Source organism: Rhineura floridana, chromosome 12 (genome assembly GCF_030035675.1).
Source record: "Rhineura floridana isolate rRhiFlo1 chromosome 12, rRhiFlo1.hap2, whole genome shotgun sequence".
NCBI classification, from domain to species: domain Eukaryota; kingdom Metazoa; phylum Chordata; class Lepidosauria; order Squamata; family Rhineuridae; genus Rhineura; species Rhineura floridana.
Window position 1 is genome coordinate 15,768,385 of NC_084491.1, and position 25,897 is coordinate 15,794,281.

Consider the following 25,897-nt stretch of genomic DNA (forward strand, 5'->3'; position numbering starts at 1 on the left):
ATACCTAGAGAGACAGAGTTCAGTGGCATGTCTTGCAAACAGCAGGTCCCAGGGTTCCATCCCTGGCATCTCCAGGTGCAGCAGGCAAATACCACTCTCACGGAGAGCTGTTGCCAGTCATTGTGGAAGAGGGTTAGCTAAATGGACCAATGACATCCTGGTCTTGATATGTTGTACCTCCAGTATCAGAGGCAGTATGCCACTGAATTGCCTGATGCTGGGTAGCCCGAGTAGAAGACGGCTGTCACGCTTACGTCCTGCTTGCAAGTTTCCCATAGGCAACTGGTTGGCCACTGTGGGAACAGGATGCTGGACTAGATAGGCCTTTGGCCTGATCCAGCAGGCTCTTCTTTGCGTATCAGAAAGCTTCCTCTTAGGCACAGTTGTCTATCACCATCATTACTCTCTTTTAGCCACTAGGCAAAATCTAACCTGTTCTCCCAGGCTGCTTTTTCATGGCAATAGTATTACTTTATTTCCCTTCAACACCCTTTTCTTTTTGGCATATACTTATTTAATTTATCTGGCAAGACTTATACACTGTTCACATAATTTAAAAAGCCACTCAGCAATTCACACAACATATATTAAAATTACTACACAAATCAGATATTAAAAACAAGTTTGCTGGTTTTATTTTGAAAACAGCAACACAACTTAGGCAGCTACAAAAATATACATTACAAAATAAAATCGTAAACTAAAAAATGGAAATGGACTGCCCTCAAGTCAATCCTGACTTATGGTGAGTGGTATTACTAAAATATATGTCAAAATTTTACATATCCAAGGCTTGAATAAATGGTTATTTTAAATATATATTTTTTAAAACAGTTGTTGCAAGTTTTTACCCCCGCACTCTAGTGATGATTTTATTTTGGATAATTGAATTTAATTGGATTTACTGAATGTAATTATAAAATACATTTGACTTTATTGAATTTAATTAGAAAATATATTTGGATAGTTGTCTTGAAGGCTTTTACAGTCAAGCAGGCTGGGCATAAATTCCTTAAGTTTAGTAGAACAGGATTTACCCCCCCCCCCCCCATATCATGAGAAAGGAGCACAGGGCAACCCTATAGAAGTGCCTTCACCATCCCAGTGATGACACCCCACCCCTGGAATCAGCCTCCCTAGCACCAACAGGGTTACCTTTTCAGCAACCAAGCAAAGAATTTTTTTATCTCCTATGTTTTTTTTTTAATAAGGCTTGCTGTTGTTTAGTGTGATTTCAATGCATGTATTTTTACGTGGGAGCAGGGGATTAACCCCAGATACTTTGTCAAAGGGTAGCATATAAATATTTTAATCAACTAACTAAAACTGCTGTTAAAAAATCCCCACAACCTTTTAACTTCTGATCAAACCTTCAGATCTAGCAACCCAACTATATATTTTGGATTGTAGGCTGCTTGGAACCAGCAACCTGGGTTTGATGTTTTATGTGCCGCATACACTACTGGTGCCATCATGATTGTGACAATAATAATGATAATAATAATAATAAATGTGCCTATTATTCACATTTTCCTCACCACACCCACTTTTCAAATAATCATAATGTACACTCACTTACCTTTCCATTTCTGGGGCTGCCATTAACAAACAAGGTGACTCTCTTCATCGCTTCCCTCCCCAGAGTTTTTGATGCTCCTGAAGCTGTTCCTGTGACTTCTTACCGGCCTGACTACAAACCCGGAACCTGGAGTTCTCTAACTGGCATTTCCGCCCACCAATCCACGGTACTCATTCTTATTTTTTCTCTCTCTCTCCTTCTTTTTATCCAATGGGAAACAAAGTCGATGTGATAGGCGGATCTTCTCATCTCAGAATGGTCTCAAGCTTCGCTCCTCACAGCAAGACTGGGAAGAACCTCAAGCAGCAGCCTATCAAAGGCTGGATGGAGGAGAGGGGCGGGGCTCCATCCTTTCAACAGAAGGCTCTACCCTTTTATTTATTTGGGTTTTTTACATCGCTCCCGATTGGCTAAGTTAGCACCACGTGCTCTATTTCAAATATCGTTCTTCGCTTTTCAAGTTATTTCACATAAACCTTCCGCCGGGCCGGTACTCGTTACAAGAAAAAAATAGGATTAGGAGAACGTAGTTCCTCAAGTGTGGAAGATTTCTGGTTTATGGACTGAGAATTGCAAGCAGCGCTGCCAGGTTCGGTCGCCAAAGGCTGGATTGAAGCTGGAACCCGGAGATGGAAAGAAAACTAGCCGTAGGGTGCTGAGTGGCGGAGGGATATGTAGTTCGTCATCATTGCCGGTAGTTTGAATGGAGAGCGCGAGGCAAAAGGCAAAGTAATTGGAGGGCATTGCAGCTGCGCCTGCCAGGTAGTTCTGCTTAAACTTGAGTCAGCTGTTGACGTTAGGCTGGGGGAGGCGGAGGCCAAGGTGCTTGGGAAGGTGGTTACTCCTAGTTAAACCGCCTTCTAGCAATTGCGTGTTAACTATTCTTGGTTAATCTGGAGTAGCGTGGCTCTGGCATCGTACTCTAAATTTAGCTCTTTGGGCGGTATTCAAATGCTAGTCCTACTCGGTGTAGACCCATAGGGTGGTAATCAGTCCCAGTCCTACTCGGAGTAGACCCATTGGGTAGTATTTGAATGCTAGCCCAACTCGGAGTAGACCCATTGAAGTTAACAGGCATGACTAACTTGGGTTCATTAATATCAGTGGGTCTGGTGTGAGTAGGACGTAGCTGAATCCAACCCTTTGAGTGGTTTAGAATGTCGGGGGTGGGTAGTTCGAGGTCTATTGGGCGATTGCAGCTGATCGGCAAAGATACCTAATTCAGGCTTCGCCCTATCGCTGTCTGTTTTTAAGTGTCAGGCAAAAATATTCTTTTCTCAGGCTTATGGGGTTGCAGTCAAATAAGTCTTACTCAGAGTCGACCCATTGAAACGAGTAGACCTAAGTTAGCTCTATCTGTTAACGTCAGTTACTCTGAGTAGGAGTAGCGTTGACCACCACCCACATGGTAGTTAATGAGTGGCCTGTGATGTGCTCATTAAGGGCAGGGGTGGTAGTTAGGACTTGTTCCTTCGGAGTATATTGTCAGATGAGTATGTTAGGTTTGTTGCTGCATTTATCTGATTTTAATGTCTTTGCTGTTTATTTTTACTTTGGAAGTTGCTTTGAGGTGAGTGCAACAATGTGACTAATGAATTTTAATAATATTATAAAAATAATTCCTAATTGTTTGAAAAAAATAGCAGTAACTTCCGTTATCCCTAATTATGTTGCTGAAGTGAAGGCAGCTTGGGGTAACCAGAAGTGTATCTTTGTATTGAAGTGTGAGATCCGTTCGGTTCTGTTAATGCCTAACTAATTTCTGGGCTTTAATGTACCGTGTATGTTTTTTTCACCAGATACTGGTTGGTGGCTGTCTGGGATCTAGTCAAAAACAAAATAGATCCTGCATTTCTGAAGTGTTTCTGTTCCTGGTGTGTAGATACTATTTTTTTAGAAGGGTAGCTGTATTAGTCTCTTGCAGCAAAAAGCAACAAAGAGCCTTTGTGGCACTTTCAAGGACTTAAGAAGTTTATTATGTCATAAGCTTTTATGGACTGTAACCCACAAAAGCTTATGCCATAATGGATTGGCTCATTCTTAAGGTACCATAAGGCTTTTTGTTGTTAATAAAAATTCCCTCTCTCTTTTTTTCTGTTTTGAGCATAATGTATGTTTACCCTATACTAAGCACCCAGTGAGTTCAAAACAGCTGATGCTCAGGTAAGGGTGCAGAGGGTTGTATCATCATCACCACATTTATATCCTGGTGTCCTTGCAGGAACTCAAGGTGGTATACAAACATGGTTCTCCCCCTCCTGATTTTATCCTCACAACAGCCCTGTGAGGTAGGTTAGGCTGAGATACTATGAGGTCACCCAGTGAGTTTCATGGCCAACTGGGAACCCTGGACTCTCAGATCCCAGTGTGACAGTTTAACCCCTACACTAAACTATAGTTTATGTTTTGGAGGCTGCTGTTCTTTCCAAACTTCCTAGTGGGTCGGGCCAGACTCCTTACATATTTACTCTACTCTGTTTAAACGGGTTGATTTCAAGGAAAGGATGTGTCAGGGTTGCAGCTTTCCTGTGAAGAAAGCCCCATTAGCTTCAATGGGACTGGCTTCCAAAGAAACAGTATGTAGAGTTGCTATTGTGTGTTGTAAGCTTTATGCATGTTTATTTGGAACTAAGCACCTAGTAAGTTCAGTGGGGCTTACTCCTAGCTAAGTGTACATAACAGTGCAGCTTTTAATTGAAGTATTAGAAGCTGGGTTTTTTTCCCACACTAACTGCGGCTGAGCACATTTACTTTTAAGTAAATAAGTCCCACAGCATTCAAATGGGGTTTGCTCCCAGAAATTGTGCCTCAGAGTTGGAGCCTTACATGAACCCCATGAATTTCAGTGGGATTTAATTCCATGTAAGTAATAAGTTCAAAATTATGGTTGTGTGGTCTGACTCTCAGCTTGATGCACCCAACAAGTTCAGTGGGGCTCACAATGAAACAATGGCAAATGGAATAGTTGTACAAACAAACTCTGCAGCAGCTGGGTTATTTTAATTGAAAAATCCAGTGTCTACTACGTTGACAGCCATCTTTAAGGTAATATTATAGATCTTGTGATGTTCTGGAAGGTTGTTTATCGGCTTTTCCTCTGGTGAAGAACAGTGTGTTACAGGAAGGCAGTAAAACATACTTGGTTTGTACATAATACTAAGCCAAATTGTGGCTTAGTATGAACGAACGTACATGCAGACATACAGAGCAAAAATCACAGCTGTTTTGCTTCTTCCCCAGACCTGCTGCTGCTGCACTCCCCAAAGCTAAGGTACGGTTTAGTATTACATGCAAGCTGGACTATGGTCTGAGATTTGTCTATCAGTCAAACATCTATTCTAACAAACATAACAATGAAGAGAACTGGTTTGGAACTGAGCTTCTGTATTGCTGCCTTTTATTCAGCAGTTGTCCCCTTCTTACTGTGTTCAAAACAGCAAAAATAATTTTTTTTTAAATTGTGTTTTTAAATTGTTTTTTTGTGTTTTAAAATTTGTATATTTGTTTTTAATTGCTGTAAACCTCCTAGAGAGCTTTGGCTATGGGGCAGTATATATAAATAAAATGTGTGCATGGAATCGCTGCCTTCATTTATGTAATATAGGCTGCTGTCCTTTTCACACTTAATAGGTGGCAAGTCCCACTGAACCCTGTGGACTGGTTTTTGGAGTATGCATGCCTATATATACCTGATAACTCGGGATTATCCTTCATGCATCTGATGAAGTGTACTGTGGTCCACAAAATCTTATACTATAACTTAAAAAAAAAAGTGCTGAAAGATCCTTTGTTATTAAAGCAGGCTTGTGGCTATAATCCGAAGCACACTTCCTGGTGAGTATCACCATGATATTAAGCATGTTTACTTGCTTTCATAAAGGAGAAATCGTAGTAATGGTTTCCAGGTAAATATTGTTAGCGATGTCACACCCATGCCGGCTTTTTCAGTTGTTCCCTGCTAGTGGAATGCCCTGTTGAGGTGAATCTGTCTTCCTCATTATAGCCTTTCAGGAGGAATTTAAAAGCATTCCTGTTTACCCAGGCATTTGATAGCTGAAGGATACTGTGCCTGGCAACCCTAGAAACCATTGGCCAAGAAATGTGATTGTTTTAAATTGTTTCTAGAATGTTATTAATTATATTGTATTAATGTGTTTGCTGTCCTGGGCTTCTTTGGGAGGAAGGGCAGGATATAATTGAATGAATTCTGATGAAGAGTAGCTTGTCTTGACCAATTTTAAACAGTAGCAGGTTGTAGTCATTTTAGCTATTTGCTTTTGCCTCAAAAGCAGGAGACTTCCAGCTTTGCAATCACATCATGGTGTAGATGTTGAAAACTGAATTCAAAATCAACAACGGAACGATTAGCAACACAGATGATTCAAAAGCAATGAAGAGTTTTCCAATGGAAACCACAAGTAACAGGAAGGTGCTTTCTGAATGTTCTAATATGCAGTTTGATCTACATTTGGGGCATGAAGACTGCATCAACAGTGCAAAGAAGACAGACTCTCGCCCTGCTAGCTGCTTATCAAATGTGCCAATGGTAAACATATCTACAGATGCTTTCTCCTTCTCAACCACGCTGAGCAATGTGGAAAGCCCTTTGGTAGAGGCTCAGCCCTCCACCTTGGAGGATGCAGGCTATTTGACACCGAACAAGGGTGAGTCGGAAGCAAAACCACGTTATGGAATATCGAACAACCAAGCTACACCACCTGTAGACTTTTCTGCTCTTACAGTGGCTGATTTTGGGATCACAACAGGATCTTTTACTAAACAATGTAAAGGTATGGGTTGAGGAGGTTAGAATTTGTTTTGTAAGATGTTTCCTGTGCATCCGGTACTCTGAATAATTTGCACTAGAATAAATATTTAAATAGTAGGCATGAATTGTTTAGAATATTGATCTTAAGCTGGTGGGTTTGTGGCCTGATCTAATGTCAGTTGCAACAGCAGCACTACCCCATTCAAATATAAGGTTAAAAAAATTAAGAAGTGGGTCCCCAAATGCATGTTTGGGTTGAAGTTGAGCACTGGATCAATGGGGCATTTAGGGCTACATTTGCAAAAAAAAAACAAAACTTTAGAACTGTGTATGTCAGTTCAAGTGTCCAAAAATATGCTGGTGGATATCTCTCTGCTTTGGTGAGCATGATTTAATTTAGCAGGGCTCGTATGTTTATGTATTTATTATTTGATTTATATCCCGCCCTTCCTCCCAGCAGGAGCCCAGGGCGGCAAACAAAAGCACTAAAAACACTTTAAAACATCATAAGTATCATATGACCATCGTATGTTCTGATAATGGCTTGCGTCAGCATGAGGTCAGGGATTCTCTTGCTGTTCTTCCAGCTTGGGAAGTGAGTGGGGAATCTCCCAGACCTTCCACCAAATTTTGGAGAGGTACAAAGCAGCAAGCCCCTGCCCACTTACCAGTTTCAGAGCTGGGAGAGGAGTGGAATTTGCTCCCGCAGCTGACCTTTGAAAGTACTCCAAACAATGTGATAACACAGACAGGACCCCTCCACTTCAGCGAATTAACAGCATTAGTAATAACCACTGTGTTTTTGCAGGCTACCAAGGCCAGCTGAAATTTGCAAATTTCTATCTACAATAAATGCTATTGCCTGATTGATAAACATTTAACTATGTTTGTTGCAAGTCTTTTTATTCTTGAGTATCTTGCGGATTATTTTACCTACCATGTTTTCAATAGAAACATATGTTGACGTGTGTGCGTCAACATAAATCCTAGAGCCTTTCCCTTAAAGAAAATTAGTTTAGGGGTGGTTTTTTGGTTTTTTTAAAGCCAGCGTAGTTGGATTGGTTTAAAGGAGGGGGGGGGAATTCTTTCTTGCAAAGAACGAAGTCTTTTTCCAATCTTAAACTGCTTAAATTGGCATTGCTTAGACTTCTCTTTTTTCCATATTGATTGGTTTTTTGTTTGTTTGTTTTAGAGGACTCCAAGAGCTTGTTAACAAAATTTAGACGACGGTCTACAATTGGATTGCGGGGTTCTCCAGAAAATAATTCTCTTATTCGATACATTGCTTACCAAAAGAGAACAAAGAAGCAAGATACTTTATCTCAGGTAGGTATGTTATAACCTGTAACGCAGGCATGGGGGCAGTTTGCTGCAGATGGTTACAAGGAATACACCAATACTCGTCCATGTCAGAAATCTGACTTGAAGACTAAAAAGATGTGTAGAATAATGCTTCAGGTACCAAATGAAGACAAGCTGCTGGCGTTTATATAGAAGTTGGTGTAGTGTTTGGATGGAGGCCAAGAGCTAGGCTCTGCAGTCCTTGTGTACCGTGATAACAAGCTCAAACATTTCCTCACTGCCAGCCCTGCCTCTACCTGGGGGTGGGTGTTTTCTGTGACCTTAGGTGGGAGTGCCTCCTCTCCTGATCCAAGTTGAGGAGCAGGGGGTTCATCCCTGCCACCTTGAATCTTGGAGGCGCTTGGAAGCAACAAGGCATCTTGCTACTTTTTGAGCCTCATTGTGATGCCGGGCAAAGACTCTGTCCTCTTGCAGGCCCCAGAGAGGAACTAGGCCTCTTGCCAGAGTCAATTGTGTTTTCACATTTGTGGACCTCTGACAGTAAGCTTTTGTCCAGAAGTTCCTAGTTTGGATCACAGCTTGACTGGGGGGAGATTATATACTACCCAGTTTTACAAAATTGTTGTAAGAGTTACTGAGATAATATACATGAAGCACTCTGAGTACTTGGGATGCAGGGGAAGAGCAGTGCAAATAGTAATTTGTCAACTGGCATTATGAAGAGGTAGTGTTGGTGCAAAGAGTTTGTATATGGCAGGGGTGGGAGACCATTGGCCCTCTGAATGTTGATGATGAGCTACAACTGCCATCAGCCCCCACAAGCATAGCCAATGGCCAGGGACTATGGGAGTTGTACTTCAGCAACATCTGGAGGGCCAGAAAAGTTCCCTACACCTGATGTATGACAGCAACCAGGTTTGGAATCTTGGCAGAACATAGTGCATTACCTTGTTCTGCGAGTTCCTATTGTTAATGGTAGGGCAAAAATGTCACTGCAACACTGTCCCCAAGTTCAGTGTTTTATGTGTACTAATGGACTGAAAGGCAATCATTTATTTATGTTATTACATTTATAACCTGCCTTTCTTTCATTAAGGAACCCAAGGTGTCATATGTGTTGTTCCAAGGTGGTCTCCCATCCAGGCACTGACCCCACCCAGACCTGCTTAACTTTAGCAAGGTGGTGGCCTCGTGTCTTTAGACCATACCCTGGGACCATCTACCTTTATGGTGGAAGTAAATGAATAAATAATGTTTAGCTCATTTTGTTATGCAATAGCTAACCAGGCTTTTTGCATACACACCAAAAGAAAGATTAAAACAATGATTAAAACAGTAAAAGTATTAAAACAATGATTACAAAAAAGAAATAAATAATTCAGGAATATAAATATATAAAATTACAGCAATAATAATTATAACGATAATAATAACAATAATAATAGCAGCAGCAGCAGCTCTAACTCAAGATGTTATCATCCAGAGGAATAAAACTTTTCTTCTCACTAAAGCTAATTTAACATACTTAGCAGTCCGATATAATGCATGATAGTCATTTCTCCTAATAAAAACACAATTTTGTTCATCAAAGTTTCATCGTTGATGTTAACAAGGAGATCAATATATCGACATCTTAAATCTGAGTATAATGAGCATTCTAGAAAAAAATGAATCAAATCCTCTTTCCACAACCAACAGGGCAGCATCTGTTTGTATTAAGATGGCTCCACTTAACCTTCATCAACTGTAGGGTGTTTTACCTACATTTAATTAAAATCCCCATAAGGGTATATGGGCAGATGAAATGATGCTAGGAATTAAGTAATGGTATCCTTTTGGTTCTCAGTTGCATTTTAGTTAACTGTATTGCAAGGTTACTGTTTTTATTTATCTTGTATGCTGCTTTGACACTGATTATACTGTGTGGTATATAAATACTTTCTTTCATTAATGAAATGAAATAAAATTAAGTATTCCAAAAGTTTTTTTTAAGGGTACTGGCATTACTTAAGAAAAATGACTAAGAAATCTGAAAGTAAAAGGTGGCTACATCTAGGTCAGATATAATTTTTGAATTTTGTTGGAAAATGGGGTTAATTTGCAGGGGTGGTAATCCCCCCCTTTCTTCAACTGGAAGTTATAACTGAATAATCATTGCTTAAAATATCTGCATTCATTTCCATAAATACACAAATTTACAATGAAAACCACATGCAAATTAAGCTTCAGTAGGCCGTGACACAACATTGGTAAAAGTAAACATCTGGATCATCGGATAAGAATATAAGAAACATAGTTGGGTAACATTAAACTTCTAAAATTTCATTTATGATTGATGTGGAATTAAAGCAAAGCTGCTCTGTGAGGCAGTCATTTGCTCTTATGAGGAAATTGTGTGGAATCTTCTCATGATGTCTTTGAACAGGCCAGTCCTTTTAAATGTCGGAACACTTTGCTAAAGGATAAAATAGCTGCCTTCCAGTCCTCCTTTAAGCCACTGGAAGAAACCATGGAAGCAGCAATCTATACACCCGACATCTGTAAGTAAGCAAAATCTGATCACTGCTTATAATACGTATTTGCTATTTAAATCTAACAAACTAATCTTAAGAGTGCAACTTAATCTCTACAATGCAACTTACACTCTAATTCAAACTGAAGACTTCTTACACTCGTTTCCGGTATGATTTTGTTTATTTATGAAATTTGTATCCCATCCTTCCAAAGGAGCCCAACATGCTGTCTCTAGGAACTTCATCAAGATTTTACCTCTTGTTTGCCCCAAATAACTTTCAACATTTTGTAAACCGCTTTGGGAGGTTGTGTATGTAGGAAACAGTGTATATATGTTTTTAAATAAATAATATACTTTATACTAAAGGAAGCGTTCATAAATATATTAAATCCAGCTAAGAAAACTGATACAAGTCTGTATGAGGAATCTAAACTGGACAAAGCCTGGCCATCAGAATGTAAGAGAGTTCATTTTGAAGAAAACCGAAATCAGAAATCCATGAATGGAGAGACCTCAGCGGATACTCATGCCCACAGTATTGTGTATCCATCACAGAAACTTCTCACTGGCACTACTACGATTTCTAAGGTATGGGGGAAAGCCGTAGCTCAGTGGCACAGAATCTGCTTTGCTTGCACAGGGTCCAAGTTTCAGTCTTCCAGGTAGAGCTGTACGAGAACCCTGCCTGAAACCCTGGAGAGCCAGCATAGACTCTAACCCTGAGCTAGGTAGACCAATGGCCTGATTCAGTTTAAGGCAGTTTCCTATGTTGCTATGATAACTGTGTGGATGTTGAAACGGTTGGCATTAAATTCCCTCTCCAGCTCTGACCCTCATGCAAAATTGAAAGCATTGGCAATAGTCTCAGGCTGTTCCTATACTGGCCATAGAATACTGGGAAGGAGGTGTTGTCTTCAAAGTTGCACAAGCTAGAGAAGAAAGTATTATAGAGTAGCATCCAGATGGGTTTTTCCTCAGTACATAGAAATGTTTATATCTAAAGTTCTTTTTCAATTTGTACTGATAGAAATGAGTCCCCCTTCATCTCCAAATATCTGAAAGTGGAATTGTTTCTGGTGGGCTGGAAAGCAGCCATATTATATAAGCCAGCCAGAGAAGAGTCTTTCTTCCTCCCATGCTATTGTTCGTCATCTTTTTTCTCAGAGCAAAGAACAGGCTAGCTGCTTTGTAAACCAACAAAAACACCGCATGGATGGAAGGGTTTTTTTCCACAGTGTCTCCCACCTGTCTGAAGCCAGAGAGGATTATGCTGTTTTTGCTCCCAAAGGGCTTCTGAGAATATGTTCTTCAGATAACCTTCTCTGCCCCTCCTGAGCTTTGCTGATTTAGCAGCTGTAATCTCGGTTTCTCTCATGGGGAGTTTGGCAGAGAGGATGAAAATTCAGAATCCTTCCCTTCAGTTTTGGACTCCCTGACAGCAGCAAGTTCTGACTGCTCTGCTCTCCGAAGCTAGAGGAGGGCTCATTATTCTCCAAAGGAGTGGAGGAGAATGATGCCTTCCCTATGTCTCCTCTTCCAATTTTTGTTTTGATGTGTTTTGCTTCAAACAAGTGTCTGTCCTTCATCTTAAGAGCTTGGACAAAACCAGTGGTTTGGTTGATGCTGCAGCAGATTCTCCATGGACTGTGCCCAAAACATATTTCACCTCCATTTCCCTCCCCCTCCAGGCTCTTTTGCTCTGTATGTATTTTTTTTGTATGGATGTATCCCAAAGTTTGAAAATGTTCAGTATTCAGTCATCTATTACATATTTTAGAAAGTTGTTTGTTTGCTGTGCATTTGGACACCTCTTAAGATGAAAAATGTACTGCCTCCAAGTCGATTCTGACTTATGGCGACCCTATGAATAGGTTTTCATGAGACTGAGAGGCAGTGACTAGCCCAAGGTCACCAAGTGAGCTTCATGGGATACCATAATCAAATTTTGTGCTGTGGCTCCTGAGATTAAGAAACCAAAACAAAGAAGAGGCTGCAGTACTTACTGGTACAAGACTTTTTTTGCTGTACATATTTCAGAGTGAATACTCCTCCTTCAAGAGCTATAAACAGAGATAATAGACAACATTAATATACCCATTCTTAAAAACATAGGAGAGTACTCAATCATACCATAAAAATGTTTACCTATATAAATACAAATAATCTCTAGTTAAAAACCCAGGACTTAGACTGTATTAACCTTTTTTTCTAATGTTCAATGGAATGTTCAACAGCATGTATGTAAACATGTTTTCACATGCATTTGAAAATTGAGATTTTAATACTGCTGACAGATAATATGCTGTTCCTAGATCATGCCAGTTTTGCTGGCAAGTACTAAGGGATCTGGATGCATAGCTTTGGAAGCATCTACAGGCATACCGGAGAGTGCATGTGGTATGTACAACCTTCCATGTTATTAAAACACAAGCATGTGCAAGCATTTTAGTCTTGAATGTGATGTTTGCAAATTAAAAAAATCATTTTTTGATGCTACACAATATATATTGTGGCAAGTGCAACGCTGAAACCCATTGCTATAGTGTATCAGGAGGTTTAGTAATATACTGTAAGCTGCCCTCATAAATAATAATAATAATAAATGTATTTGAAGGGTGGAATCTTAATTGGCATCTAAAACTACGTATTATTTCTGATTAAATATGCAAATCAGTGTATTAAGGAATATTCTGAAAGATAGTAGCATAGCTTGCCAGAATATGATGCTTAACTGTGAGATGGTTCTACAATGATATTCCCTGTAGACAATAATGGGCAGTTCTTGAAAACATGCAACAACAACAAAACACTGGGGGGAACCTTAACAATGTTTGTTCATGTGATGATCATCTGTTTTGTGGTTGCTGTGTTGCTCACTGCAGTGCTGACAGTTGAAAACTTAAATTTAATCAGCGAAAATGTAAGCCAATAAGTGTTGTTTTTATTTTTAAAGTATTTAAATTAAAAACATGAAGGTTCTTGATGGAATTAAGTGAAAATTAGTTTTCTTTCATCACTTATTTGTGATCCTATGCACATCTACTGAAAAGTAAGTCTTTTTTAGTGCAATGACACTTATCCCTATGTATGGGATTGCAGCCTTAGTCCTCTAGGGAAGTACTCAAAAACCTATACAGAATGCAAATGCTTCTAATATTTTAGAAATACACTGTATGGGAAGGGCTTGAAAACCATAGGCATAGGGGTCTGTCCACTTTTCTCTTGACCTTCCTTTCACCAATGGAAAGTCTTCCTGGAGAGCGTAGAATCAGACCCGTATCACCTCCCAAACCATTCTGCCCATCGTGTTTGTCCAGGAGATGGGATGAGCAGTTCTGAATGGTGGACTGCAAGATGATATCAAGCTTATAAATTTAAATGCTGTGAAGGAATGGTCCTTTTATGTGGCTTGGGCAAAATGGTCCTTTTATGTGGCTTGGGTTACACAAACATGCTAATTCATTATTGCTGTTTACTCCAATGGGATTTTGATACATGTGTAAGAGACTTGCTTTGTTCCCTTAAAAACATTTGACACGATGTTTTGCTAGTTGATGCTAGAGATAATTTTTTACATGGCCATATACGCATGAATGCAGCAGCGTGACTTGAGTTTATTTTAGTATTACAAATAGTTTAAAAGAGATTGAATTTACTAATTTACTTTTTTTAAAAAAGGTATCCAGTTTCAACCTGCCAGTGCAGAATTAAGCATCAATGCTACATCTCATCAAAGCTGTAAGAAAGTTAGATTTGCCGAAAAACAGAGGTTGGAAATATTTGACGAAACCAAGCCACCCATTACCCCCATACAAAAAGGACAGTTGCCCTCTAGTTCTCTTCATTCTGTTCTGAAGAAAACAGCTATAACTATATTAACTGAAGACATGGAGGTTGGTATATGGTCGTTAAGTATACAGCATACTTCCTGAAAACTTTGGATGTACAGCAAAATCATTAAGAAATGGAGACACTTGTACATGCCTTTGATCAATTTCAGTCAGGAATTTAGTACTGCAGTGGGATGCAAACAGAATCTTCATTCCTGTCCCAAACCTCCAAAATTAGAAACAGTAATTCAAGTGTTGGACAAATTCTGCACTGAATATCTTGTAAAGTTTAATGTATATCTGGTCATTGCCTGGAGGGGTGACTGCCTAGGAATCATATATACATCCCCTTGAGTTGCATGCTGGAAGAAATGTAACAATAAATAAAAATGCATTAAATGGCATCCATATGATATGAAGGGCACTGCTAATGGATGCAAAGGTCTTCCAGAAGGGAGGAGGAGGACTAGCCAATGGGACAGGAAGTACTAATGAGCTCCGATGGCTCTGTTGAGACTTCCCTTTCTGCCATACTGCATTTTCAGGTTCCAGCAATGAAGGTTTAAACCCTGTGGCTTGGATTGGGTAATTTTCATTTATTAAATTTGTATCCCATCCTTCCTCTCAAAAGGAATCCAGGGTGGCAAACTACAAGTGATAAAACAATAAAAACAAATTTCAAACAATTCCAATACCGGTGTGGACTGGGATCAGACCGCTTCTGAGAGCCAATGACGTAGTGGTGAGAGTGTAGGACTAGGAGTGGAGAGATCCAAATTCCCTATGGGTGACCTTGGACCAATCACTCTTTCTCAGCCTAACCTACCTTTACAGTGTTGTAAGGATTCAGTCGAGGAGCTTCTTGGAATCAAGATGGGTATAAATGTAATAATCAGGAACATGAGGGATGGCAAATGGACAGGATACTTAATGATTTGCTCGAAACTACATCCCACCTTTGCACATCCCTTTAAAGGGCTTTATAATTTGTGTCCAGATCAATATTTTTACAACAGAAAGATTTGTACTATTACTATTAGTGATGTTGCATATCATAATTTTTAATGGCAAGAAACTGCTACTTAAGTCATACTGATTCACTATATCCTTTGTATATTAATCCTTGCTTTACAAGCCAGTTCTTCCCCCCCAAAAAAAGTGCACCAGACAATCAATTACAGTACTTAAATGTTCATTTGAAAGTGAATTTTTGTTTAGATTTCATGAGCAGACTATCTGTGAAAGACCACTCATCAATTCAAGAATAACTACTTTTTTTATAGAAACATCTTGATAAAAGGACAAAGGACAGAAGTGATGTGCTACCAGACTTCAAAATCTGTGAATCACAGCAAATAGGTGTGAAATGCTTTCTCTTTCCACTGACCCCAAACTCAAACTTCTCCTAACTCCTTAGACTTAAGTGAAAATTTAGTACATAAAATGATTTTGGAATCTGTCAGCACAACTTAAATGTTCATCTTATACAAATCTCACAGAAAGAAGTACCAAACCAACAGACGAAATGAAGGTATGCAACAAAGAGCTAGACTCTGACTCTTTGTGTAGATGTGGAGGATCCTTGTTCAGTCCATCAAATTCAACAGAAAAAAGTTACCCTGGCATAACTCCTGTCAAGCAATCCTTGTCCCAACTAAACTTTTATGATGGTGTAAGTTGGTTTCATGCTGTTGTGAGTTCTTTGCTGTTTATGCACTTAGATTTCCCCCCAGTTATACATTTACATGGTTATGTTCACTGGAAATTCCTGGTTCCTCTTGAGTGCCTTTTGGTTTTGCTTTGGGATGGTTGCAAAGCTGGAAGATAGGGTATTGTACAATGGTACAGGCAACATGCCAAATCATGGCTTGTGAAGCTTAACTATGTTTTGCGGGATTGAAAAAGTCATGGCTTGCAATCAGCTGGCAAGCCAGAATCTGAAACCATGTTTGGCATGTTGTCAGAATTAAAAAAACAATAGCTACAGCCATTGCTCCATTCCAGAAGCCCTTGCATTTTAGAGCCAATTGGACTCTGGTCAAAAGAGGACAAGCAACTCTAAATTGTGATTTGCCTGATAATTTGGAAGCATAAACCCTAATCTGATTTCTACAGTACGGTTAACACAAGCTCAAGTTTGACATGAAGTCTCATAACGTGTCACATGACTGCCCGTAACTGCCATATTTAAATATTTGAAGCAGAAATGTTAATCCAGATTGGTATTGGAACCCTTCTCTTGCTGTGTTTAGTGCTACAAAAGTTACCACTTTATTGTAACATGTTTGTAATTTTGCTTTCTCACTACAGGACCTTCTTCAGCAGTCAACAGAGGTAGTATCCACTACTGAATGTGCTGTCAACTCTGATCTGGAAGGTGAATTCTGTTCGTGTATTTTTTAATTATTATTTATTTATTTATTTATTTTATTACATACCCGCCTCATAGCCGAAGCTATTATTATTATTAAATTTCTCTCCCTCTTTTCCTCCCAGAAGGAGCCCAGGGTGGCAAGCAAGGGACAAAACACTAAAAACATCTTTAAAAAATCTTACTTTAAAAAAAAAAACTTTAAAAATGTTTTAAAAAGCAATTCCAACACAAACCCAGACTGGCATAAGGTCTCTGCTTAAACAGCTGGTTGAAAGAGGAAGGTCTTCAGTAGGTGCCAAAAGGATAACAAGAGATGGCGCTATTTAAGGGGAGTTCAAATGTTATCATCAAGAGAGATATCCAAGTGGTGTGTTACACATTACCATTGCAGTGTAGGAGTTGCTGCTTTGTGGTTTGAACTTGTAGCAGACTGTTAAATATCTGTAAATGTGGGTGGGCTGAATGACATTATATGTTCCCGATACAATCCCACTGGCTTCCAGGGAAGGTCAATGCTGGTGTGTTAAAAACCTATGAAATTTGATTTACGAGGTTTCCTTTTATTATTTATTATTATTACTATTAAATTTATTTCTACCCCGCCTTTCGGCCAAAGGCCCTCAAAGCAGCTTACAAAGAAAAATAGACACAAGTATAAAAGCACATCAATTAAAGCAATACAGATCTTACTGATGTGGTGTGGGACAGGATTAGGGTGCAGCATTTTCCGCACCACAACATTTGTGACTTTAAACGGTGAAACTAAAATTCAACAGGGGGCTACCTGATTTGGGGGGGGATACCGAACCAAGTCATACTCAGAATAGATCCACTGAAATTAATGGATTGATTTCATTTGGTCTACTCTTGAGTATGACTAGCACTGAATATTGCCCATGAGTTCTGATCCTGCAAGATTAAATGTGTGACACTTCCTGAGAAGTATGTTCCCTTGTTGATATACAGTAGGTTGATATGCAGCAGAACATGAGCACCTAAGTGCAGAGAATCCTTCCTGTGTATAGTAAAATCCTTGAATGAGCACTGGAAGGGTTCTCATTCTGTAAAGTTCTGCATTTCTGGTAAAATCTTTAGAAAGGAGCCCATTGCAGCATGTGGGGCAAACTGTTGGTATTGCAAATGGCTGTGTTACAGAGTCAAAGCAGCAGATGTAATTAAGTCTTGCTATCATTTTTAGAAACGAAAAGTAGTTTTTCTGAACTCCAGGCTACTTCCGTTAGAAACACCCGGTCATCTGCTAAAAGGAAGGTGGGTTTGTGTTTTTATCAGCACTGTGTTACTCTTCCTTGAGAACTGATATTTCCATAGTTGGATATATTGTTTGTTTTTTGATATGCTTGGTGATTTTATATTACATGTTACATTGTATATTGTATACCACTTAGATATGTTTTAATGTAAAGAGATTTAGAAATTTATACATAGAGGTGTAAACATTTTGTTTGGATTCCCCCCCCCTCCCTGTGAACTTTCAGATATACTTTAATCCTTCAGCTATTTAGTACATTTGAATTACTTTTAGACTTGGTGATAAATTAAGATCTTTTTCATGAGTTTTACAGACTTGTCAGAGAAAATTATCAGTGAAATTGGAATTTTAATTTTTTAAAGTTCTATGACTGCATAATATTACTTTACATAAGAAACAGTTTTTGAACTATTGCAGCCTCTGGTATTGCATCCTGACTTGTAAAAAAAAATGCCGTTTCCTTACAGTGTGTCAATAAAACAGAAGAAATGGATCTTACCCTCACAACCAAAACACGAGCCAAGTGTACTTCTATTGCCAAAATCAAAAACTCCACCAAATTCCAAAAAGAAAAAACTACAACAAAATCTTCTAAAAAGACAATAGTAAGTGACTTCTTACATAAGTTTTAAACCAGAAAGGATAAGCTTTTTTTAAAAAAAAAAATAGGCTGTACTTTTTTCTTTTAAAAATATGTTTAAACCATTTAAGTGCATCCTTCCTGCAAGCAGTATTCTTTGCAGTGGTGGAGTCCTAGCCCAGCTATCTCGCTCTTTACATATTTAATACTCCCATTTGCTCTAGCTTGGTTTATAACACACTCTTATCTAGCTTAGGAACATTTTTGAACACAACAAGAGAATGTCTGATTTAAAACATTTCTCATTGTTTAAGTGTCTTGTTTAAATCCCTCTGAGAGGAATTCACCTTGTTGCCATGGAAGAAAGGAAACTGGCAAATGTCCAAGTCCCAGAGTATAATCTGTGTGTCTTTTTATTAAAGCTCAGTAGCTTTTACATTGCAATGACTTAGTAAGAGAGCTCTAATTTTTACATAGTGGTGTTTCAAGCTGGGTTTGAAGGAAACCTGGGATTCCTTAGATGATTGATTGACTGGTAACGATCCCCTGAAAGTCAGCCTGTCTGCCATTACCATTCTTCCCCTGCAGATCAAGTTTGTGGTGTGGTCTTGGGTACATTTTATGATACTCTTAATTCATGCTGGGCAATGGCTAGACCCAACCCAATAGGCTTGGCAGGTATCTTGTTTGAATTCTGTGTATTTGGAGCATGAGTCGGAATCCTCTCAGCATGCATTTTAACTTGGGGAAAGAAGTGTGTGTAGCTTTTACTGAATCTTAACAGGGTGTTCTATGATGTCTTCTAAATATCTCCAGGCTGCCAGACACAAGGTTTTTGGAAAGAGGAGAAGGAGAAAAAAGGAGCCAAAAGCATTGTGTGGACAACGAGAGAAAGTTTCAAAGGAACCTCTCTTGAGCCCAATTCCTGAGATGACAGAAGATTTCTCCTTTATGTCATTTTGCCAAAGCACACCCAAGTCAGAAATTTCCATGTTTGGTATGTAAATCTATGTTCTGCTTTTCTGTTTTCTGTAACCAATGATGGATTGTGAGTCCATTTTAATGACTATCACTTGCTGTCCACAAGGTTCTTTTGTTTCAGTCCAAAGGCTTTGAAACTGCTCGACCTGTTTGCATCAGCAAGGTGCCACTTGAAAACCTTATGACGGCTAGGAAACACTTAGGCAATTTTACTTCACAAAAATTGCTAGTGGACCTTGGCATTTGAATTCTAAAAGTCTCCCATGTCTCCCTTAGCACTTAATAGCCTGAATCAGGGCTGTCTGGGCCATTTCTGTGACGTGAAAAGAGTGAAACGGTGAGGTAAGCAGCGAAAACAGCCACAGAGAATATTTCAAGAGAAGTGGGAAATCTTTATGGAAGACCAAAAATACAATCAGTCAAATTGACCTGCACCGTTACTGCGCCATACGTTGTCAGGAAACACGTGATTACGACCCAACGCTTGTTAAGGAGGATGTTAGGGAGCAAAGTGTGCTTGTTTAAATATAAGGCCTAGAAGACATGCACTGAGATGTTCTAAAAAGCCAACTGGAGAGCAGTGAGCAACAAGGAACAGTCCCAACTTAGAATGCTCTGGATAGGTCAAATCTGTGTTTCTAGATTTATTATCCTGCCACATACCAGAAACAGTAATCTCGGAGTTTCAGTGAAACTAGTACCAGCTAAAAGTGAACAGTCTGACTCAGCATCTGTACTATGGCTAAAACTTAATGGCAGGAAGGGCATAGTATGTTTACTTTGATAGCAGGCCCCTTCTGTGCTGTGCCTGTGATGTCCTTGGGCAAGCCAAGGTTTGGCCAGAAATAATGTGGAAATGGTGAACTTTCTAAAACACTTCATTTGAAACATTTGCATCTGGGCCATCTCAAATTATAGGGTTTGAGCTAGAGCTTGTGGATGCAACCTTGCTTATTACAAAACAGTAATACCTGTGAAAAGACCTTTTACTATTCAGGCATCACATTGACCCGTGGTTTGTCCTGCCTATTGCTTAGAACCCAGTGCAAGTTTCATTAGTTTGAACATCAAACCGTAGTTTATGTATTTTTAACCAGGGTTTGGTATGGTGTCTTTGCCTTATACTAGATTATTAAAACGTCGTCAAGTTTCTTCTCTAACTGAAACTTCTTTTATCTTAGATGATTCCAGATCTAGTGTCTTGGATGCAAGATCTATGAATGAAACTGCTGAAAACAAACATGGTATACAGCATAGTAGTGAAAAGGACAACAGCTGCCTGCATTCCAGCCTGGATCTTGGGAAGGAAGATGCTTTACCTGATAACGTATCAAGTTCCTCCTCACCACCTCAAGACAGTGCTATGAATGATATGAAAGATACTCTTCCTTGGGACCCACTTGAAAAGAACTCTCCTGAGAAATTGAAGAGCACCTTAAATCAAAAAGAACAGGTGGTGAAAAGTGGCTTTTCTTCAAGCAAAACTGATAGGCCAAAAGAGCTGGAGTTGCTAACCTTGCATATAGCTGGTGAAAATAAGAGTAAAGGAGATTTACTCCTCGTTGAAGGTTCTGCAACAGAGCCAATGAGTGAAAGTGATGTTGGTTTGAACTTTAAAAGGTTTCCAAGAAGGAGCAGAAGACTCGGCTGCTATTTCTCAAATGTTGAAGGCTCTGAATCTGAAACACCTGGAAACAATTCCAACGTTTCTAGAAATACTATGGAAGAACTACCTCTTACACCTTGGACAGTAAATGACTCTGAATCCTTAAACCAATTACAGCAGTCTATAGAGGAATCTTTCAGGGGTGTAACCAGAAGTAATCAGAAGAGGGTGAGACGAAGCATGAGACGGCTTAAGGATGCAGAAAACAAGGGGCTTGCCTGGATCCAGAGGCCTGAGGATAATTTCATAGGCCAAGCTCTTCTGGGTTCTGCCAGCAAAACTCTAAGACGAATGTCCAACTCTAATAATCAAGAATTGGAGCTGCTGCGTCCAAAGCAAGTCAGCAGGGACCAGATGCTCTTGCCAATGAAGGAAGAGCAGGAGAAAACTCAGGTTGTGACAGGCTCTTCTAAATCAAGGAGGAAGAGCACTAGCGTGTTGAATCTTGAACATAAAAATGCCATCTCGCCCATCCAGAGAAACAGAAGAGCGAGCCTTGGCTACAAAAGTGATCACAGCTACCGCAAAGATCCCAAAATCAGAAAATTCTTAGAGAATCAAACTGCAGCCCATTTTGAAAGGTGAATACTTCAGATTTTACTTCTGTGTAAGTTACAGATGTTAAATTAATGTTTAAAGTGTGATGGTTGATTATTTACATTAAAAATCTATGTAATCCTCTAATTTACCCAGTTGTGTTAAGTTTTGGGAAGAGAACTTTGGTGAGGCGGGGGTTGAACTAAAAACAAAAATAGAGGAAGGAATTCAAATGAAGTACGTCCTGTTCAGAAGTAATTAGAAATGTAAAGATATAGTTTATGACAGTATATAGCTTGCAAACTCCACCTGCTGTAATTTAGTAGGCTTCTGGAGTCCCTTAATTTCAGACTGTGCAAGGGAACACTCTCAGAAAGCCGACATTCTTGGCTAGTAATAGTAAATGATGATGGAAGAATCAAAACCATCCTGGTTTCACTATGACATTTACAGTGCAATCCTCTGCATGGTTACTTAGAAGTAAGTCCTGCTGTGTTTAATGGGGCTTGCTGCCAAGTATTTGTGCACTGAATTGCAGGCTAAGGAGGCATTCAAGTGCTAGCGGAGTTCAGCTCATAGTATTTTGAAGGTTAGAATCTTCGCAGGAAAGAACAGAACTTTTTGGGGGGTATTTTCTGAGGGATCTTTTGATTTGCAGCGGTCTTGAAGGCTTTAATTTACCATGCCTTGTTCCATTCTTGCAAATCAGTTTTAAGAAAATGTTGGAAATGTGTTTAGTATGATAAAAAGAAAAAGCTTATACGTTCTGTCCATTTCCACAATATCTAGAATTCCTACACCTAATTAATGTGCATTAGCCGATAGTCATTAAATCATCCCAAGCACCTCCTAAAAGATTAAATAAAGTTGTGTAACATTTAACGTATTTTTTAAATCTGCAATTTCTTTTTGTTCAATACAAAAGTATTACTCTGATAACATTGCATCACTTCAAGCTGTTTTTCAATATTGTTGAGAGGTGAAATGTATGAATAAAATTATTTTACGTATTGAAAATGTTATAATCTGGAATCCAAGTTAAAACTGTAGTGTTGTGTCTTTTCTTGTGTCCAGATAATTGGCTGTTTCTTCCCCCTAGACAACTGGGGTTACAAGAAAGCTCACTACAAGAAGACTGTATAGCATATAGTTGAATCTCGTTAACATTTCTAATGTTGCCTTGACTTCTTCGTTTTTACAAATGTCACGTTAAGCATATTTTATTCATCTGTTGCATTTTCCCACTCTTAAATGGATATTGTGTGTCCATTTAATATCTGATAGTGATTATAACATTTTTTCTTTTCAGGGACTGTATCCTGGATATATCAGAAGAGGGCAGTATGGCATGACTTTTACAAATGAGCATGTTTTTATAAGGTTGCCTTTGCTTTTGTGAAAAGCACTGTATAGCAGTCTTTAAAAAATATATTTCCAACACGACTTAAAGATCTATCTGAAATGAGTCTTGTCTTTAGATCTTTTAAAAGCAGCGGGATTTAGTTGCAACTAACTTTTCCTAGATTGGAAGCGTTTTGGTTTCAAAAAGAGAAATACAAGTACATGGTTAACTTACTGGAAATGTTAAAAGGACTTGATTTGAGCTGCATTGTGTTCTGGGTAATGTAATCCAAATGTTCAAAAGTTAGCTAAACCATCAATTTCTTTCAGTTCTGTTAACTGAAACAGAGAAGGATTAAACGGGTCCTTAATGTCTTTTTGATTGAATTACTTGTTATTGTAGATGAAACTAGTCCAACATCACTGTGCTTCTCATGAAGCAATGTCATAGTGCTTATTCTTCCAGCATGGTGTTTTACAGATGCTTCTCATTTTCTCACAAGAACCTTGCAAAGTTATTTATATGTGGAAGATTTTTAAAATATATATGGGGAGTTTCTCAAAAGGGATTGAAACGCTTCCAAGTGTCATTCTGCAGCATTTTAAGGATTCTTCACTGTGCTTTGAGGGCTCCTCTAAAACTCAGTTTTCTTCTATCTCGTGTCTGTCTTTGCACATGCATAGCAATTTCCCTTCTTGTAATACACAGTATTGTTATATATGAAGAATATCAATCTGTATAAGCTTAACATTTTAGTTTTTAAAGGCTTGGTAGAAAATTATCCTTGTATTTTTAATTAATTAAAGAGAATGTGTCTGAAAGAATGTGTATTAGTTTAAATGTGTAGAGTTGATATCTGCAATACTTTTTTATTTTTCATAATGCCATTGTGAAATTATAATAGACTGGAACCTCAATCTCATTCTTACCCTACAGCTGTTGTGGTGCAAACTGTAGTGGCTACAGTGATACCCTGAACAAGGTGAGCGAAGCACAGAGGATATTGTCCTTCTTGTCTATAAATAAAGGGGGCAAGTCAGTAGTTGCACCCTAAAGTCAGGAAGGTTTGGGGGCAATTATGGCAGCCTGGGTGATGCATGGCAGTTTCTGTTCCCTCCTGGTCCTCTGTGCCTCCCCCACCCCACCCATAATCCTCTGCACCATCCAAGTGCACTGTTTGATTACATTGTTGCACAAGTGTCTGCTACAATTCTGTCACGTTTCAGCCTAGGAAAGAGGTAAAATGGGTTGCCTGTTCCTGAATCGGCTTCAGCCTCATGGGAGCTTCTGGTCTTTCCAGATCCACTACGGAAGCACAGCTTAAAATGCCCATCGGTGTGCGATCAGATCAGTAGTGTGAGGTATAGCAGATCTGTCTTGGAATTGTGTGCCTAGGCTGTAGGGTCCTAGAAGGTCAGTAATATCGTAACCTACAATTTTTAAAAGGCAGTGCAAAAGTTATTTTTTTAAAAAAGCCTTCCAAGGTTTCTTATATTACTGTTTTGATTTTTTTCCCCCAGTTCAGGACTATCTGAAGTAATTTTTTTAAGGTGGTTATAGTTCCTATATATTTTAATTGTGTGTGTTAAATGGAGGTTGGCTTACAAAAATATCAAGACAATAAAAGCAGTCTAGAGCATTTATTGCTACCATGTGGTAAGAATTAAATAAAATTTATCTTTTAAAATGGTTTTGCATTCCAGTTTTTTATTATCTGAAATTTGCAGTACCTAAATTCATTCTGCCTTTGTGTGATTCAGCTTTATAGATCCTGCTAATTTTCTTACTGTTTTCCTAGTATGATGTAGAAAACATATGGTGTGTGTGTGTGTGTATGTGTGTGTGATGGATTGAGTTACAAGCGTTGATCAGAATTGGTTGCTTATGCAGAAGAGGATTACATTTGCTGTCATGCGTCTAGGGGATTTGTTAAGAGCTGGCATGTAGCTGCTCCAGTAATCATCCATAACTAGGAGCTGTAACCTGAGCAGGGTTGAATCTAAACTGAGGACTTGGAAATGTAAATAGTGGGTGAACAGATTTGTTGAGCACTTACTGAGGAAATGGGTATTTGGGACCATTGTACTTGAGAGGGAAGAGGAACTGGCAAGGGGCTCCTCACTTCTGAACTGTGTGTAAAGTCAAACACTTCATCCAGTGACCGCACGCATCTGTGAAACACTGTTCCTTTGAGGAATGAAGAAATGTATACTCTGTGGCTTCAGCACAGTGCTTGGCTTCAGCACAGTGCTTGCCTCCAGTGGTTCTCATGTAGCTCCTTGGAGTAAGAAGCCAGGGCTCACCTGCCTCCCGACTGGAAAATCTGAACAGTCACCAGAGAGGGACAGAGTGAAATTTCTAGACTGACACTTCCAAAGGGCTGCTTCACCTTTGACCTTTTCCTGTGTGGGACATTTTCCTACATGAGAGCGATCACTTAAACAGGGAAAATGTGTGTAGTGTGAAGAACAGTGTGTTTTCCTTATACCACCAGTACTTTCCAGTCCATGTATCCACATTAAAATAAACAGGGTCTACCCCCCTGCACTGTGTATCAAATAATAAAATGTGTGAAGGAATCAGTGGTGCCTGGGCCCATTGCAACAGGTAGCGCAGAAGACATGGAGACTAGCAGTAGCAGAGATACAGCCAATGACAGGCAGGGCCAACTAATTTTAGCTTTATTTCTATCCTCTTCCCTGATGAGCTCAGTAAGGTCAACACTGAGATTAAGAGCTGTAGTTTTAGGATGCTGAGGATTGTTAGGAGACCCCTCTCAGAGCTATAATTCTCAGAGTGGGTTAACAGTCAATCCCTCTTCCCAGGGAACTCTGGGAATTGTAGCTCTGTGGAGAATGGGATCTCCTAACAATTCTCTGCACCTTTAACAAACTACAGTTCACAGGACTCTTCCAGAGAAGCGATGACTGTTTAAAATGGTATGGTATTGTTTTAAATGTATAGTGCAGATGGAGCCTTGGAATGAGCTCCCAGTTCTTCCTCTGAAGTTGAATCCTCCGGTATTAGGTGATTAACAGGTGAGCATTACCCCCCCCCCAACCTGTCAAAGTGGCCTGTGGGGAGTGGAGGAGTTTGGGATCCAGGCCACCACTTGGATTCATTTCCCCACTAAGTGCTAAATTCATGTCTTCC

General features: G+C 39.3%; 2 protein-coding genes across 7 annotated transcripts in view; one reads left to right on the forward strand and one right to left on the reverse strand.

The window, feature by feature from the left end:
• Window positions 1-2,260, reverse strand: part of KCTD9 (potassium channel tetramerization domain containing 9) — a 39,684-nt gene extending 37,424 nt beyond the window's left edge. Inside the window, exon 1 of the mRNA XM_061592773.1 lies at window positions 1,580-2,260. Coding sequence (XP_061448757.1) covers window positions 1,580-1,627 — 48 coding nt within the window. The 5' untranslated portion in view covers window positions 1,628-2,260. The remainder of the gene's footprint in view (window positions 1-1,579) is intronic.
• CDCA2 (cell division cycle associated 2) lies at window positions 1,980-24,395 on the forward strand. 6 transcript variants are annotated; one of them, XM_061592766.1, is made up of 17 exons: window positions 1,980-2,341; window positions 4,820-4,850; window positions 5,210-5,413; window positions 5,869-6,369; window positions 7,540-7,673; window positions 10,075-10,189; window positions 10,559-10,752; window positions 12,477-12,561; window positions 13,843-14,057; window positions 15,278-15,353; window positions 15,494-15,666; window positions 16,305-16,371; window positions 17,567-17,637; window positions 18,106-18,243; window positions 19,035-19,215; window positions 20,381-21,446; window positions 22,712-24,395. In XM_061592766.1, exons 4-17 carry the CDS (start codon window positions 5,907-5,909, stop codon window positions 22,752-22,754), a joined length of 3,021 nt encoding a protein of 1,006 aa, XP_061448750.1. In that variant the 5' UTR covers window positions 1,980-2,341; window positions 4,820-4,850; window positions 5,210-5,413; window positions 5,869-5,906; the 3' UTR covers window positions 22,755-24,395. The 6 variants fall into 6 exon arrangements, with proteins under 6 accessions (XP_061448750.1, XP_061448751.1, XP_061448756.1 ...); XM_061592767.1 differs by having other exon boundaries at window positions 5,872-6,369; XM_061592772.1 differs by having other exon boundaries at window positions 20,381-21,472; window positions 22,712-22,748.
• The last annotated feature ends 1,502 nt before the right edge of the window (window positions 24,396-25,897 follow it).

Bases quoted from the DNA above. Each gene is read 5' to 3' on its own strand.
- CDCA2 (XM_061592766.1), top strand. From the start codon at position 5,907: ATGTTGAAAACTGAATTCAAAATCAACAACGGAACGATTAGCAACACA. The intron at 15,667-16,304 runs GTAAGTTGGTTT...TTCTCACTACAG, and splicing joins AACTAAACTTTTATGATGGT to GACCTTCTTCAGCAGTCAAC. The intron at 17,638-18,105 runs GTGGGTTTGTGT...GTTTCCTTACAG, and splicing joins GGTCATCTGCTAAAAGGAAG to TGTGTCAATAAAACAGAAGA.